Source organism: Ruditapes philippinarum, unplaced genomic scaffold (genome assembly GCF_026571515.1).
Source record: "Ruditapes philippinarum isolate M1 unplaced genomic scaffold, ASM2657151v2 ctg2991_1_1_1_1, whole genome shotgun sequence".
In the NCBI taxonomy this organism is placed as follows: Eukaryota; Metazoa; Mollusca; class Bivalvia; order Venerida; family Veneridae; genus Ruditapes; species Ruditapes philippinarum.
Genome location: NW_026851640.1, coordinates 58,939 through 74,785, shown reverse-complemented (window position 1 = coordinate 74,785; position 15,847 = coordinate 58,939). Strand labels below are relative to the sequence as shown.

The 15,847-nt window shown below is 31.8% G+C and overlaps 1 protein-coding gene across 1 annotated transcript; it reads left to right on the top strand.

The window, feature by feature from the left end:
* Positions 1 to 2,317: 2,317 nt before the first annotated feature.
* Positions 2,318 to 14,773, top strand: LOC132727657 (protein furry homolog). Its single transcript, XM_060713259.1, has 6 exons — positions 2,318 to 2,432; positions 3,038 to 3,121; positions 3,581 to 3,691; positions 9,148 to 9,347; positions 14,107 to 14,204; positions 14,412 to 14,773. Exons 1-6 carry the CDS (start codon positions 2,382 to 2,384, stop codon positions 14,561 to 14,563), a joined length of 696 nt encoding a protein of 231 aa, XP_060569242.1. The 5' UTR covers positions 2,318 to 2,381; the 3' UTR covers positions 14,564 to 14,773.
* Positions 14,774 to 15,847: the final 1,074 nt, after the last annotated feature.

Genomic DNA, 15,847 nt, shown 5'->3' with positions numbered 1-15,847 from the left:
TCAGTCCATAAACAGTGACAAATTAGTTGTACATCAATTAATTTCATATTAAGTTGGTTAAATAATAATCAGGGTTGTCTCGCACAAAGCGTGGTGTTTTGTATGTATACTTTTGCTTGCAATGAATTTGTAGAGCCTTTACGCAACTTAGATCACGATTTTACTCCTTTAAGATATTTATACTCATTTTATATCAAAGTCTGTTTAGAGTTAATATGGTCTTGTGACCAGCATCGTTCAAATTCTTATAATAACGACAGGTTTTCATTGTTTTTACACAAATAACAGTCTGTCCTCAGGTGAGTGCTTTGCTATAAAACAATGAAAACTGCTTCAATACTAGTCAATCTTGGCACAAATGTTGACTGAACCATTACTTTTGTAACGACATGCCCAGCCTAAAGTTTCCTGTTACCATGGCTACAAGAGGACATCTCAAAATTGCCAAATATCACTATTTTGCGTTGATTTTTTCCATCAAAATTGATTTTAAAGTGTTTTTCAACTTCTCAATGGATTGAGATAGAGTCAAATGCTTTTCAGCGTTGGTTAAATGTTACCTTATAATCGACCTGGGGTCATTTTTAGCCTCTCATAAGTCCAAAATATTCTTGGTGATGAGCGGGACTGCCGCTTCCCTTCAAACCCTCCAGAAATAAAAGGGGGACATCCCCCTTCTGGCAACCCCCTATGTATCTTTTGGATTAGGCGAGGCGAAAGAGTGGTCACTTTTTTAAACAACGTTTTCAAACAAAAAACAAGTGTTTGGGCCATAAATAAGGTATTTTTTCACCATTTGAGACAACAAATGGGGATGAAAAGGGCGTAAAAAGGCGTGCATATCAGGTATTTGGTTAATAATCAGTGAACAGTTAAAATAAAAATAAGTTGTTATTTTGCAATAATTGCCTTCAGTATTTTATTTTACTTTAAAAAGTAATAATTCAAACAACCAACTGAAAATATCATTCGGAATGTACTATTGATTATTTATCATTATCATTTTTCATCATCAATTATTGGTCATTCGCCATTATAATAACCAGTAGTTGAAATTAATCACTACTTCAACTCGACAGCAAAAAAGGAGCATATTGTCACTTTAATATTCTATTTCATACATTATGTACAGGAGCTGAGGAGAAAACTTGCTATATAAATTAAAGATGCTGTGTATATATATTTCCAAAACAGAGGGACAGAAAAAAAATCGGAGCTCAATTGTATATCCTTTGTAAAGTTTATTTTAAGTTTGATTTGTAGTCACAAACTTGCGCAAGTATTTATGAAGCCTCAGTTTTGCTATATAAACAGTTATTCATAAAACTTTTAATATTATCCTGTGTAACCATTTCCCTCGCTGAATTTGTATATATATATATGAATTAAAACATACAAAACAAACAAAATAGGACAAGATCTTGTCAGACTGCATGGGTATACATGTTTGCCTTATTTTATATGGGAAGTATAGGTAAGTCAATATAGTTGCCATTGATAAAAGTGCTGACAGAAGTTATTGATTTTATTTTGACCTTAACTTAGTTTACTGCAGGCATTAGATACCATGTTTACTCATCTGGAATGTCCATATTTCTTCATTGAAACTGATTTGGTATGTACGAGTACACATATCTAAATAAGCTATTTTTACTGAGAAAATACATTGGTAATTTTCATAAAACAAAACCATGATCTATGTAGATTTTTTTACATATTAGTACTAAATGTAAACTGAAATTAATTTGAATTGCTATTTCAAGTCCATCCAAATTAACTTAATGAGATATAATCAACTTATTATGCACCTTTTAGTCAATCCAAATTAATTTGATTGTGTCCTTTTGTTCTTTTGAGCACCTCTTTTGGCTGAGGGTTTTGGTGTTGAGCCATCAGAATCGTAGCCATAGTTTAACCCTGCATAATCATAAGAGGTGACTAAATGAATCCGAATTATTGGATGCTATGCATCTTTAACCTCCAGCAGGTGAAGTAGTTTTAACACTTTTGGTGTTGCTTAACGTTTGTAACACCCGAGGTTGGCCAAAATCATCTTTCCTGTTCCAGCCCTTTATCACATAAACTGTGTTGGTGCTCCGTAATACTGAACAAGAAAAACAAAGTGTCCTTTTTAAAATGAAAATAGAAATAATTCTCACCGGTTTATTCAGCATTATCTTATTGATCTTCTGTGTAGAGGTGATAATTGTGATATTTTGGGCATGAGCTGAGTGATGGTTTATAAAAGAAACTTTTGTGACATAGGTGTTCTATTATTTAATGAACATTATTAAAATTATATATATATTAATATTATCTATTTATATATTTAGTTGGTTGGTAGTAGAGTGGTAGACAAACACAAGTAAAGTCTACTAGAGATGCAGGAATGTTTTGAGACCTACTGTATGAGGAAAGACCAAGCTGAACAGGTTTGTTACTTTTGTTCTAGAGAAAAATATAAAAATGAACAACTAGTTATTTCCTATAAATCTTTTTTTAGATAAAGTTTTATTCCTGTATGAGTGTTGAATGTTTCGGCTTTACTTGTTGTAAAGCTGAAAGTGATAAAATATACTAAAAAATTAAACTGTAAAATAAATTGGATTTCACAATATTATGATCATACCTGGAGAAAAATTTTAAGATGTTTGTATATATTCACGCATGAATTATAAATGAAACTAGAATAAAATTTTCCCAGACAAAACATTTTCTACTGCTGATTTTAGAAAGTCTTGCTTTGCATTTGTGAATACCCCATCAACTAAACAGCCTTTCATTTTCGATACTTTGGTATGATTTTATTGATTTTATCAATAAAAAAACAACAATTCTACTGACAAAGATTGATACCCTTTAATACTGACTTGGATTAAGATAATTTATAGCTTTCTACTCAATCCATCTCAATTTTAAAATTTTGAAATAAAACAATAAGAACCATTAGGTAATGCTTTCTCATACAATTAGGAATTAAGCTGTCAGTATTAACTATCACTGAATTATTTCATATTAATGTAAATTTATGTTTTAGAGTTTAGAAGAAATCAAGGTATCAATTAAACAACAATCACTTGGTGATGGTGGAAGCTTTCCTATACAATGTAGTGAAGAACAGGTAATATTTTGATAGCCTAAGTGACACATAGGGTGGGCCATTTTTGACAAAAAGGGAACGATTTATGTAACATTTGTAGAGGACCACAAGGTGAATGTGTGTCTTTTAATATGAAACCTTTATTCTTTTAGAAATCTTAATTAATTCAATACCCTTGATATAAACATAGAACACGACTCAAAACTTAAATTACATTACTGTGTCACCATAAGTGTTACTAACTAGGGATGGAAAGTCGCCATATAACCTAAAGTGTTGTTGGGACATTAAACCCAAAATTTCTTTTATATTAAATAAGTGTGACTGCCATCAATGTATTTCAGGTTAGAGATTGGGGACAATCATGATTCAAAATAATTATCACTTTGTAAAATCAAACTTTATTTTGCAACAAACAAAAAATCACATGTAGAAAAATTTGATACATTTTATCAGGTTTTTTTCTCTTTTTTTTCACAGAAATTAGATCTGTGTCAAAAGTTATATAAACTAATTTTCAAACTCGTTATGCTGTTTGAAAGTTACATCAAGCTACTAGATTGTTTCAAACTTGTACAGACAGCCTCACAGGTAAACATCCTAAAGATTCTCTGATTTATATTTTGTTTTTTTAGCTCACATGAGCATCAAGTACTCATTGCAAATTGTCTGTTGTTCTCAACAATTCATATAAACAGCATTTACTTAAACAATGTGTGAATTTTGACCCGAAGGAATGATCCTAAAATGACCCTGTAAAAAAGTTATATATAAATGATGCCAGTCCGATGCACAAGTAATTCACATGAGCTGATAATAGTTTAAAAATAAAATCTTTACAAATCTTCTATAAAATTATGTCAAGAGCATAGGTATCTGACATGTAACTTGACATTGTCCTGTACTAAATTAAAGTAATATATAAATTATTACATTAGTTATCACTAAGTTTAGGGTATATATATGTTTTGTGTGTATCTATGTAAGAAAATAAATTTAAGATTGTTCAAGTATTTCACAGTTAGTAAATAGTAAAACCACCAGTATAACTGACTTTAGTAATTGACAGATACATATATAGAGAGACTGATATTAAAACAGAACTTTAGAATTTGTTCCTATAGTGATAAAGTATCCAAGTGATATATCCAGCAAGTTTCTTTGAAAAGTATTTTAAAAGGGAATTTTATTAAAATTAAAAATGGGCTTTAAAAAGGGGTTTTTTAAAAAGGGGAATTTTAAAAATTTGCATTTGTTTTAATTTTTTTACTTTTTACGGTAGAAAAAAGATTTTCATTATTGGGTTTTTTTTGTTCCCCATTTTTAAAATAAGAGCTTTTTTGAAAAAATTTATCAACAAGTTTTTCCCTTCCATAAAAAAATTTCTTGAAAAATTCAACTTTTAATTTTTTTTAAAAAAAAAAACCAAAAATAAAATAATTTTTTAAAATATTTTAAAGAAAGTTCTTCCTTTAAAATTTTTTTTCCTTTAATTTTTGTATAATGTTTTTGATAAAAAAAACCAAAAATTTTAATTTTTTTTAAAATTTAAAAAGGGGAAACAGTCTTAAGGGGATTTTTTGTAATGTAATAAAAATAAAAAAAATTTTTGCTGATAGTTTTAAATTTAATTAGATTTAAAACTTTCCAAATCCACAAAAAACTAAAACAGGGAATTTTTGGGCAGGTGGGAAAACACTTTGATCCGAAATAATATATTTGTATTCAAAAAAAAAAAAAATTTCAAATAAAAACATATTTTTTTTCCATCATTTTACATGTTTCTTTACTATTTTATACTGGGGTAAAACATTAAAAAAATTTCCAAGCAATATTAAAACAATTCCAAAAATGATACATTTTTTTTGTTTTTAGAAATTTTTTTAAAACCCTTATGGAAAATGTGTTTTACGGGAAAAATCTAAACCCACTTTAATGTTGGACAAAAATAACAAACGTACCAGTTAATTGGGGTAACCTGTCTTGATAAAAACAGTAAAGTTTATTGTTCTACGACAGTTTAGAGATGTGAAGGGGGGTTGCCATACTTTTTTCATCTGCAATATTACAAGCTGTAATACAGCTTCTTTGTTTTTCCGCACCGAACATATCAGCCCTTGGGACTCTTCAGAATCCTGCATCACCAACATTTCCTGTTAGAAACAGTTCTCCTGATATTCCCCTTCTATAACATTTTCTGTCCGGGTCACTCACCAAAGACAGTACCATCATCTGACTGTGGACATTCCTAAAAGGGTAAACCCCATACAACCACTATTAACTACCTATTCACATTCACCCTTGCCAGTTTAATCTTTTACTGTCCTTCATGTCACAGTCAGATACTATTAGATAGAACTTCTGTTACATGTGACATAAAAATGGGCGGCATATTGAAAAATATTATTATTTCCATTCAATTGTTTTCAGCATAGTGCCAATTTTATATCAAGGGATCTAAAAGGTTTTTGCAGATCCAAGGAATGGACCACAAACAATTTACTTTGGTAAACAGCTACACCATAACAATTTCCCATAAACCTTTCACAGTGTGCTTCTTAATTTGAGTTTGTTTAATGAATTGAAAAATAAATTGTTTGTTTGTATTCAGGAAAGGGACAGGCAAGTTCATACTGGTTACTGGGTGATTCCCGCGGTACGTCTCTATTTAGTTGATCAAACAAAGGGACCACTGCCTGGTATCCAACAGCTTTACAGCCCCTTGTTTAAGGTCAGTTGATGATAAGGGAAGAATTTCAGGAGAACCAAACATAATCATTCCTGTTTACCAGCACCATAATTTTTATTTTTGAGTATTCCCACACAGAATTTCTCCCTCATGTGAAGATATGCCCTAGGACTTTACTTGTACAGATTGAGGATTTTTTTCATTTAAAGTTTTATGTGTCAATTTACCCAGTGACTTTTCTGTTTTAAGGAAATTTAATATTACATCATTGGATTGAAAGATATACTCTTCTATATCATACGATAAAAGTTGTTGCATTTTTCCCTCCACATTTTGTATTGTTTTTCTCTGCAAGTTTAAGTTCCCATGAAAAAGTTTGTTGGCCTGTTTTGATGTGTTTTAGTCGTTTGATGTTATCTGATGATGTTCTCAGAAATTTGCTCATATCTTCACATGTTGTTTCTGCTGCTTTCAGATGTTTGTTGTTTTTTTGTTCTATGACTTTAGCTTCATCTTCAACCTGTCTCTCAAGTACATCTAGTCTTCGGTTGATTTCTTGCCGAAACCCTTTGATTGCTGCTAAGGTATCTTTGAGAGAGCTGTTGGATTTGTATGTCATGCTCTTGACATCTTTTAATATCTGTTGAAATTGGTCAGAAGTGGTATTTACTGCATTCAAGATAACTTGATATTCTTTGCTGTCTTTTATATCACCAGAGATGTCTGGTATATAATCAACTTTGCAGGAAGAGGCTTGATGTTCAAGGGTAACACAAACACTGCAAAGTAATTTTTTATGGTCAATGCAGTAGAACTTGATCATTTCTTGTGGATGTTTAAGACATGGTGAGGTCAGGACATCAGACTGGTCTGTGTGGGTGGGTGTTGATGGTTGCTTCAATACTTTAGGCATATTAGCAGCGTCCTGAAGTGTATGATGTTTTGAAAGCCTACTCACTTTATGTGCTGTAAAACAATTCTTGCAGAGGTGTTCCTTGCAGTCAGTGCAGTAACCATGGGCAGGTAGTCTAGGTCCTTCCTCGTCACAAGGCTGGCAGTAAATTTGAAGATCTTCATCTGATGCCATGGATGTTGTAGATGATGAAAATTGTTTTGATGCTTTCTTTCCTGAGACTGCCATGTTTTACCTAAAATGTATAATAATAGATTACTATGTATTGAATGTTTGGCAAATTGCCTTTTGGTATATATGTAATTAAATCATACTCTAGCAGACAATTCAAAACATAGGTAGTAACTTGCTAACATTTATGGCTTGTTTGAGGTAAAAGGTTGAGCAAAAAATATATATATTAGCTATAAGACATCTTAGACTTGTTCGTATAATACATGTATAACACTCTTACTACATAATAAGATCCATATGGTTTTCATTTAAATTTATATTTATGTATTTGTTAATGTTAAAATATTTGTTGTGTTATGATACCTCATCAATTAAGATGTACAAATACAGTCAACGATCGTTATCTTGACTTGCTTTTCTCAATATTTCGTTATCTCAATTAAATTTTGAAAGTCCCGATTTATTTCATTCTTTATGTTTATTGGAAATATTTGTTTAGATCGATATTTTTATTTCGATATTTTCAGTATCTCGAAGTAAAATTTCAGCCCCGACAGTAATTTTCATGCTATATTATCTTTTCTTTATCTCGACTAATAATTTTTTGTCACTCCCCTGCAGAGGTGTGAAAAACACAAACCAGACGATAATCACTTAATAGCATGTGTCAAAATGATGACTATGTTTGTAACAAGTCGAGCTTTGTTTATAAAAGTTTACCTAATTAACGTATTGATTGACTTATGTCCAAAATGAGTGAATCTTCCGCTATTTTAAAATATTCTTTTATATTGCATATAATTTTTTTCTGTGTGTTTTTATTATATTGATAATTAATTTTTTAGGCAGCAATTATATTTCTGATAAGGAAGTGGGAGGGGAAACAAACACTATAAATTAATCAATTATGACAAGTTTATACAAAGTAGATGCTGTGTTCAATGTAAATGTTGTCTTCAGACAGACATACAGACAGACAGACAGACAGCACAAAACCCAAACATATGGAATAAAAATCTTTAATTTTGTGCGATCATCATTACTGTTTAAAAAGTACTATTTATATGCTTTTATGTATTAAACATTGTTAAAAAAGTCCTATTCAATTATGTGTTGAAATTTCATAAACCTAAATTTGTCAACAATATTTTCTTACCATAGAACTTAAAACCAAAACCACCATGCTTTAAAAAGAGCAGTTTATGCATAATTTAAATATTAAGAGAAACAAAAAGGAAATCATCCTACCTTAAGTTATCCTCAAAATTGTGTCACGGGTTTGAAATCATCCACTGTAATGTCTTAATTTTTCGCAAGGTATAATGTAAATATTTTGCTGTAACTATTGGATTTATGCCTTCATGGAATTTAATAGAGTCATTTACTAACCTTACCTACCTACCTATTCTCATCGCTCTGAGCAGAGCATAAGGTTAACATTGATTATTAGAATTGTATACATTTCAAACTATTAGAGATAACAGTCTTTTATTTAGTTGATACAAGTGCATAGGGTTTGAAAATTAATCAGATTTTGGTATTGTGTTTAAAACTAGTATATTTAAGAGACCTAGTTTTTATATGAGATTTAAATCTTTTGTTCTTATTCATTGTTGATTGTTTTATAAATCATTAACTCTTCTGTTAGGTTATACTTGTCCACATTGTTTAAAATGATTTATACATGTATAAGGATCACAAATGATATTTATATAAATTGAAGGGGTTGTAAATGTGTGTTTAAAGCATTTACAGCAGATTGAATAGACCCCCAAATTAGGGTTTTTAACTTCCATTGAAAGATAATTATGATTTATGATATATGGGTATATCATTAAGATGATTTGACATCGCCTTCATATAATTTTAATGATGATTTCAAGGTTACGGTTCATTTAGCTCAGAAGTTTGAATGTGCTAAATGCTGCTCTTAAACTATCTTTCTAATCGCTTATTTTAAACCACTCTCAAAACCACTCGCAAAACTCATAGGTTTAAAGCTACTTACCTAGACATAGTTGTCTGTGATTTGTAAAGAATTACTTGCCTCATTTGTCCCGTTTCATTTTATAATTATAAGATGTACACATAAAAGTTAATGTTTCTAGTTTTCATCATTTAGAAATATTAATTACCACTGAGAGCCACATTGCTTTATAGTGACAGATTAATAAAATTTTAATGATGGGCAAAATATGTGTACATTTTGCTATATTTAGGTGAATGATATTTCTGAACAAGTAAAATATGTATACCTTTTGCTTTATTTAGGTGAATGATATTTCTGGACAAGTTGAGAGTATTAAAGGGGAAGTCACTGCTGCCATGTCAGAGCTAGAGAATGGCCAGGCATCACCACTGAATGTTGACTCCCCGAAACCTGTCACAAAACAAGATGCATTCTCCAGTCTTACAGAGTATATCAAAAGTCAACAATACCAAAAAGCAATACAGCTTGTCAGATCTTTCAGGTATGGTATGTTAGGGAACTATTTAATTATTTTGTTTTAGATATCCTTTGAAGAGTAATTATGCCCCCACTTCAAAGAAGAGGGGGTATATTGCTTTGCTTTTGTCTCTCCGTCCGTCAGTCGACCAATTGGTTTCCGGGTGATAACTAAAGAATGCTTAGGCCTAGGAACTTCAAACTTGGTATGATAATTGGTCATGACCAGTAGATGACCCTATTGATTTTGGGGTCAAGGGGTCAAAGGTCAAGGTCACATTGACCTTGTAAGTAAAAACGGTTTCCGATCAATAGCTAAAGAATGCTTAGGCCTAGGAACTTCAAACTTGGTATGATGATTGGTCATGACCAGCAGATGACCCCTTTTGATTTTGGGGTCAAAGGTCAAGGTCACATTGACCTTGTAAGTAAAAATGGTTTCCGATCAATAGCTAAAGAACGCTTAGGCCTAGGAACTTCAAACTTGGTATGATGATTGGTCATGACCAGCAGATGACCCCTATTGATTTTGGGGTCAAGGGGTCAAAGATCAAGGTCACATTGACCTTGTAAGTAAAAACGGTTGACGATCAATAACTTATGAACACTTAAGCCTGGGAACTTCAAACTTGGTATGATGATTGGTCATGACCATCAGATGACCCCTATTGATTTTGGGGTCAAAGGTCAAGGTCACATTGTTCTTGTAGGTAAAAACGGTTTCCAATCATTTACTAAAGAATGCTTAGACCTAGGAACTTCAAGCTTGGTATGATGATTGGTCATGACCAGCAGATGACCCCTATTGATTTTGGAGTCAAGGGGTCAAAGGTCAAGGTCACATTGACCTTGTAGGTAAAAAAGGTTTCTGATCAGTAACTAAAGAATGCTTAGACCTAGGAACTTCAAACTTGGTGTGATGATTGGTCATGACCAGCAGATGACCCTATTGATTTTGGGGTCCAGCTAGCTTACGGAACGTCAATGGTTTTACTCAGGTGCCCGTTCTACCTGAAATAATGCAAGAAAGGGCACCTGAGGTCTTCCTCCACCAGTAAAGCTGGAACGTCGCGATATGACCTATACTGTGTTGATGCGACGTAACCCCCACAAAAAATGATTTTGGGGTCAAGGTCATATTAACTTTGTAGGTGAAAACCGTTTCCGATTAATAACTTGACAAGCTTATATCTGCTGGCCCTCAAACTTTGTTTGTGCATTGGTCTTGGCCAGTAGATGACCCCTGATTTTGGGGTCAAGGGGTCAGTGTCATATTGACTTTACTAAAGAATGCTTAAACCTAGGAACTTCAAGCTTGGTATGATGATTGGTAATGACCAGCAGATGACCCCTATTGATTTTGGAGTCAAGGGGTCTAAGGTCAAGGTCACATTGACCTTGTAGGTACACTTTGAACTTTGTCCGGGACATAACTCTGACACTACAAGAGGTATTCTTTTCTGTGTTCAAAACCTATTGGGTTATTGTGAGTCTTGATGGCATCTAAAGATGGTTTCTTACCAATTACTCAACAACTCAAGTAGCCCTTGGTTGATATTTTTATAATAATTAAACTAAAAATGCTTTTCCTGTACACATTTGAAAGTCTTATGTAATATAACAACTTGGCTGTCATTAATGAGGCCTACATGATTCATAAAATTTATGCATATACATGTATTATTTGGTAAAATTTGTAAAAACTTAAATTGCTGCTATGCGGTCACAATAATTATTACCTTATGACTAGTCATGACCAGTAGATAACCCTTATTGATTTTTTGTTTTTTGTTCACTAGGTCAGAAGTCATGCATAATAACCTGATCACATGACTAATTGGCTGCCGATAGGGGCATACATGTTTTACGAACATATCTTGTTTTGTTAAGTAATTTATTTAAAACCTATTTGATATCAACAGTATATTTAATCTGTTGAAAATCTATGACTTATAAACAATTTCACAAAAAAATGGACTGAAGTTCTTGTCCATATTTTTATCCTACTCGAAATGATGAAATTATAGTGGCCGCTTTTTCATCTCTTTGTCCGAGCAAACATATTGGGTTTAGGGGCTATATAACAGTAAAAAGAACAAAAGAGAACAATAGGTTCATTTCGTGATCAAAGGGTGTATTGGCTAGTAGCCCTTAAGCAGACAAAAGAATAAAGCCCCTTAACCCAAAATGTTGGAACATCCTTCCGTCTGTCCATCTGCTATTCTTGTCCGGGACATAACTCTAAAACAACAAGAGGTATCAACATGAAACTTTGTAGGTAGATAGATCTCATTGGGTAGATGTTTAGTGCACAAGAACTGTGACTTTGTTTTGCTTAATTTTGGAGTTATTGCCCTTTGTTCATTTTAATACTTTGAACATTGTCTGGGACATAACTCTAAAACTATAAGTGATATCAACATGAAACTTTATGAGTAGATAGATCTTATTGGTTTTAGGTGCAGTGCAAAAGAACCATAACTCTGCCTTGCCTAATTTGGAAGTTATTGCCCTTTGTTCATTTTTTCACTTTGAACTTTGTTTGGGACATAGCTCTGAAATCATGAAAGGTATTAACAAGGAACTTTGTAGGTAGATAGATCTCAGTAAATAGATGTGCAGTGCAAACGAACAGTAGCTCTGCTTTGCTTAATTTTGGAGTTATTGCCCTTTGTTCATTTTTACACTTTTAACATTGTCCAGGATATTATTCTGAATGTAGGATAGATATGAACAAGACACTATGTTGGAAGATAGATCTCATTGGGTAGATATGCAGTGCAAAATAACCATAACTCTGCCTTGCCTTAAATTGGAGTTATTGCCCTTTGTTCATTTTTATGCCCCGCCATATAATGGCCGGGGCATATAGTGTTACCCTGTTCCGTCATTCTGTCATTCCGTCATCATCAGTTTCTGTTCATTATCTTAGTAACGGTTGCACACATTCAACTCAAATTTGACATATAGATATGTCATGAGAAAATGCAGGTCAGATTCGAATTTGTTCATGGTTCGATGATTTTTGGCAGAGTTATGCCCCTTTTACTTTGAAAATAATATGAAATTCTCAGTTTCCATTCATTATCTCCCCAATGGTATAACACATTCAACTCAAACATGACATATGTATACTTCAAAAGTATGCGCAGGTCAAGTTCAAATTTGGTCGTGGTTCAATGATTTTTAGCAGAGTTATGCCCCTTTCACATTGAAAATAATATGAAATTTTCAGTTTCTGTTTATTATCTCCCCAACAGTATAACACATTCAACTCAAATTTGACATACAGATATGTCAATAGAATGTGCAGAACAATTTGGAATTTAATCATTGTTCAATGATTTTTGGCAGAGTAATGCCCCCTTTCACTTTGAAAATAAAATGAAAATTACAGTTTCTGTTCATTATCTCTCCAACAGTGTTACATATTCAACTCAAATTTGACATGCTGATATGTCAAAGGAATGGGCAGGTCAAGTTGGAATTTGGTCATGGTTCGATGAATTTTTGGCAGAGTTTTGTCCCTTCCACTTTGAAAATAATATGAAATTTTCAGTTTCCGTTCATTTTCTCCTCTAGGGTATTACACATTCAAGTCAAATTTGACATATGGATACATCAAAGAAATGCGCAGGTCAAGTTTGAATTTTGTCATGGTTTGATGATTTTTGGCAGAGTTATTTTCAGTTCCCATTCATTACCTCCCCAACAGTTGTACATATTCAACTCAAATTAAAGATATGATAAGAATGCATTGGTCAATTTCGAATTTGGTCATGGTTTGATGATAGTTGACAGAGTTATCCCTCTTGAACTTTGAAAAAAATCAGAAATTTTAAGTTTCCGTTCATTATCTCCCCAATAGTTGTACACATTCAACTCAAATTTAACATATAGATACATCTTAGGAATAGCAGTTTAAGTTTGAATTTGGTCGTGGTTCAATGATTTTGGACAAACTTATCTTTCCTAAATGTTGGAAAAATTTTGAAAGTTTCAGCACTCGTACTTTTGTGGAAATGTATATAGCCATTGTATTGACTACAAATATGCAATATGCAATTTACAAAAGGTTAAGACTAAATAATTTCAGTGCCTTGAACATTGTATAAAAATGGTTTGTGTTAACATTGAAAAGTTTTAAGGGCTTTGAACTTAAAATGAAAAAAATAATTTGTGCAAACAAATTTGGAACTAAATATTATAACATCTGAAATTTTGGCATCTGAAATTTTGGCTGCATGCGGGGGCATCCGTGGCATGATGACACATTTCTAGTTACACTTTGAACTTTGTCCGGGACATAAATCTGACACTACAAGAGGTATTCTTTTCTGTGTTCAAAACCTATTAGGGTATTGTAAGTCTTGATGGCAACCGGTTTTTGTTAAAAACAGTTCTTAACATAAATAAATGAATAAAATGTTTTATCTAGGGCTAATTGATAAATGAACACTGGTACAAAATGTACTTACATGAAAAATTATAAAAAAAATACCCATTCTTACTGAACATTATGACCAAAGCTCATAGTTGTCTGTAATTAGAATACAAATTCCTCAATTTCACCAAGATAAGGATTGTTATGACAAAACGGACCTAAAAACAGTATAATTGCTTGTCCTGAAATGTTTTTAAAGACACCCTTGTATCATTACAGCATAATTATATCCTTGTAAATAACATTGATGAAAAATTGTTGCTCATCACTAAATGAAAAGTTACCTTCAAACTTCACTATATGCTTTCCAGTATATTATTAGAATTTGTAAACATTTCAGGACAATGTGGCCTGGTGACATGTTTGGACAATCACAGGATGATGACCTTGTTACCCTGCTCAATGTGTTTTGTATTGAAATGGCTGAAAAGAAAACAGGTACCAGTACAGTCATATTATCAATATCTCATAGTTGTAAAATATCTCGGTCATATTTTTAGAGAAATCTCTTCAGTTTTCAAGCATGTTATTTCTGTTAAAGAAACAAACTGCAATTATTATTGATTACCTAAAATATTGTATCATTAATTAATGTAGAAATGTAATTATCAAGATATTAAATCTACTATGTTTGTTATGTTTCAGGTGTATTTGTATTAACAAAGGTGGAGTTTGATATTGGTTTGTTATATAGCCAGTTATTGGACATTAATCAACAAATTAGAAACTGGACTATACCCTCTCCTCAACAGTCGTGCACAGGAAACAACGATTTATTGGACTCTAGTACATTATGATAATGTAACTGTATTCTGAATGTGACAAAAAACTACAATTTATTGAACTCAAGTAAATAATGATGGTAGAATGAATTCTGATCTGGACAGAAAACTATAGTTTATTGGACTTAAATAAATAATGATGGTAAAATACTATTCTGGTCAGGACAGAAAATTACAATTTATTGGACTTGAGTAAAAAATGATGGAATCACAATATTTAGTATAGAAGTACAAAAATGTATCACATATTCTGATTATGGCATTTATATTTCTTGCTTTGTGTGAATTTATGAAGACAGTAAACATGGCTTACAACACTTTAAAGAGTTGAATATTGAGTTCTGCTTAAGCCGATGCTTTAGGGAGTAAGGGATGTTGCATTTTTTTTCATTATTATCCCTCATGTACAGACTCAATTAAACCGTGTCTGCAATTTTCATGTTATTTTGTTGTTTTAGATGGTTCTGAGGGATTACATTTTGTCCAATTTTTTTCCAGACAAGGATTGATTTTATCTCATTGTTAAGTAATTGATGAATTTGTATTAAACTAAGTTGAGATGTTTATATTTTGAGAATACTAGTGAACAAGTAATATTGGATAAAATAGGATAAGTATGCATCCTTATTGCTAAATTAGGAAGAATTTTTGTATATTTTTTAATGATATATCATATGGTAATGTGTGAACAAAAAAGTATTTTTTTCTTGTCAAGCACAGTCATAGTTATAGTGTGTCACCTGTGCTAGGCTTTTTCTACATCAAAAAATCAGGGTACCATTACATTTCATAATTGAGCAAAATTAAATTGTTTAATGTCTACTAATGAAATGATATGTTTTAACAGAGAACCAAATCATGTCATGTTACTTTATTTGTAAGAAGTGCCAAATTTGTTGTTTGTTCTTCAAAACATGTTAATGTTAATTAGAAAGGTTGTAGACTTTGTTAGAAAAATATTTGTTGTGATATATTTGTCACTATTTTAAATTCCCTCATTTTGTTGTACATGATCATCATCGACAACATGATACATACAAACATTAGATTCCACTTAGACTCTATATATAAATGAATTTTTGTTCATCGAAATCATGAAATAAAATAATGATAGTGTATGAGATGCATTGACAAATAAATCGATAAAATAAAATGCATATTTTTTAAACAAATTATCAACAAAGACATGGAAATAATTTTTACCTGTTACAGATTTTAACGCTCTAAAATCGTGTAATACGTATAATGTGTGGCAGATCTATGTTAAAAACTCAAATTTAATGTTTTTTATGCTTTTTG

Coding starts and splice junctions, on each gene's coding strand:
- LOC132727657 (XM_060713259.1), top strand. CDS start 2,382: ATGCAGGAATGTTTTGAGACCTACTGTATGAGGAAAGACCAAGCTGAA. Junction 2,433..3,037: donor GGAAAGACCAAGCTGAACAG/GTTTGTTACTTT, acceptor TTTATGTTTTAG/AGTTTAGAAGAAATCAAGGT. Junction 14,205..14,411: donor AATGGCTGAAAAGAAAACAG/GTACCAGTACAG, acceptor GTTATGTTTCAG/GTGTATTTGTATTAACAAAG.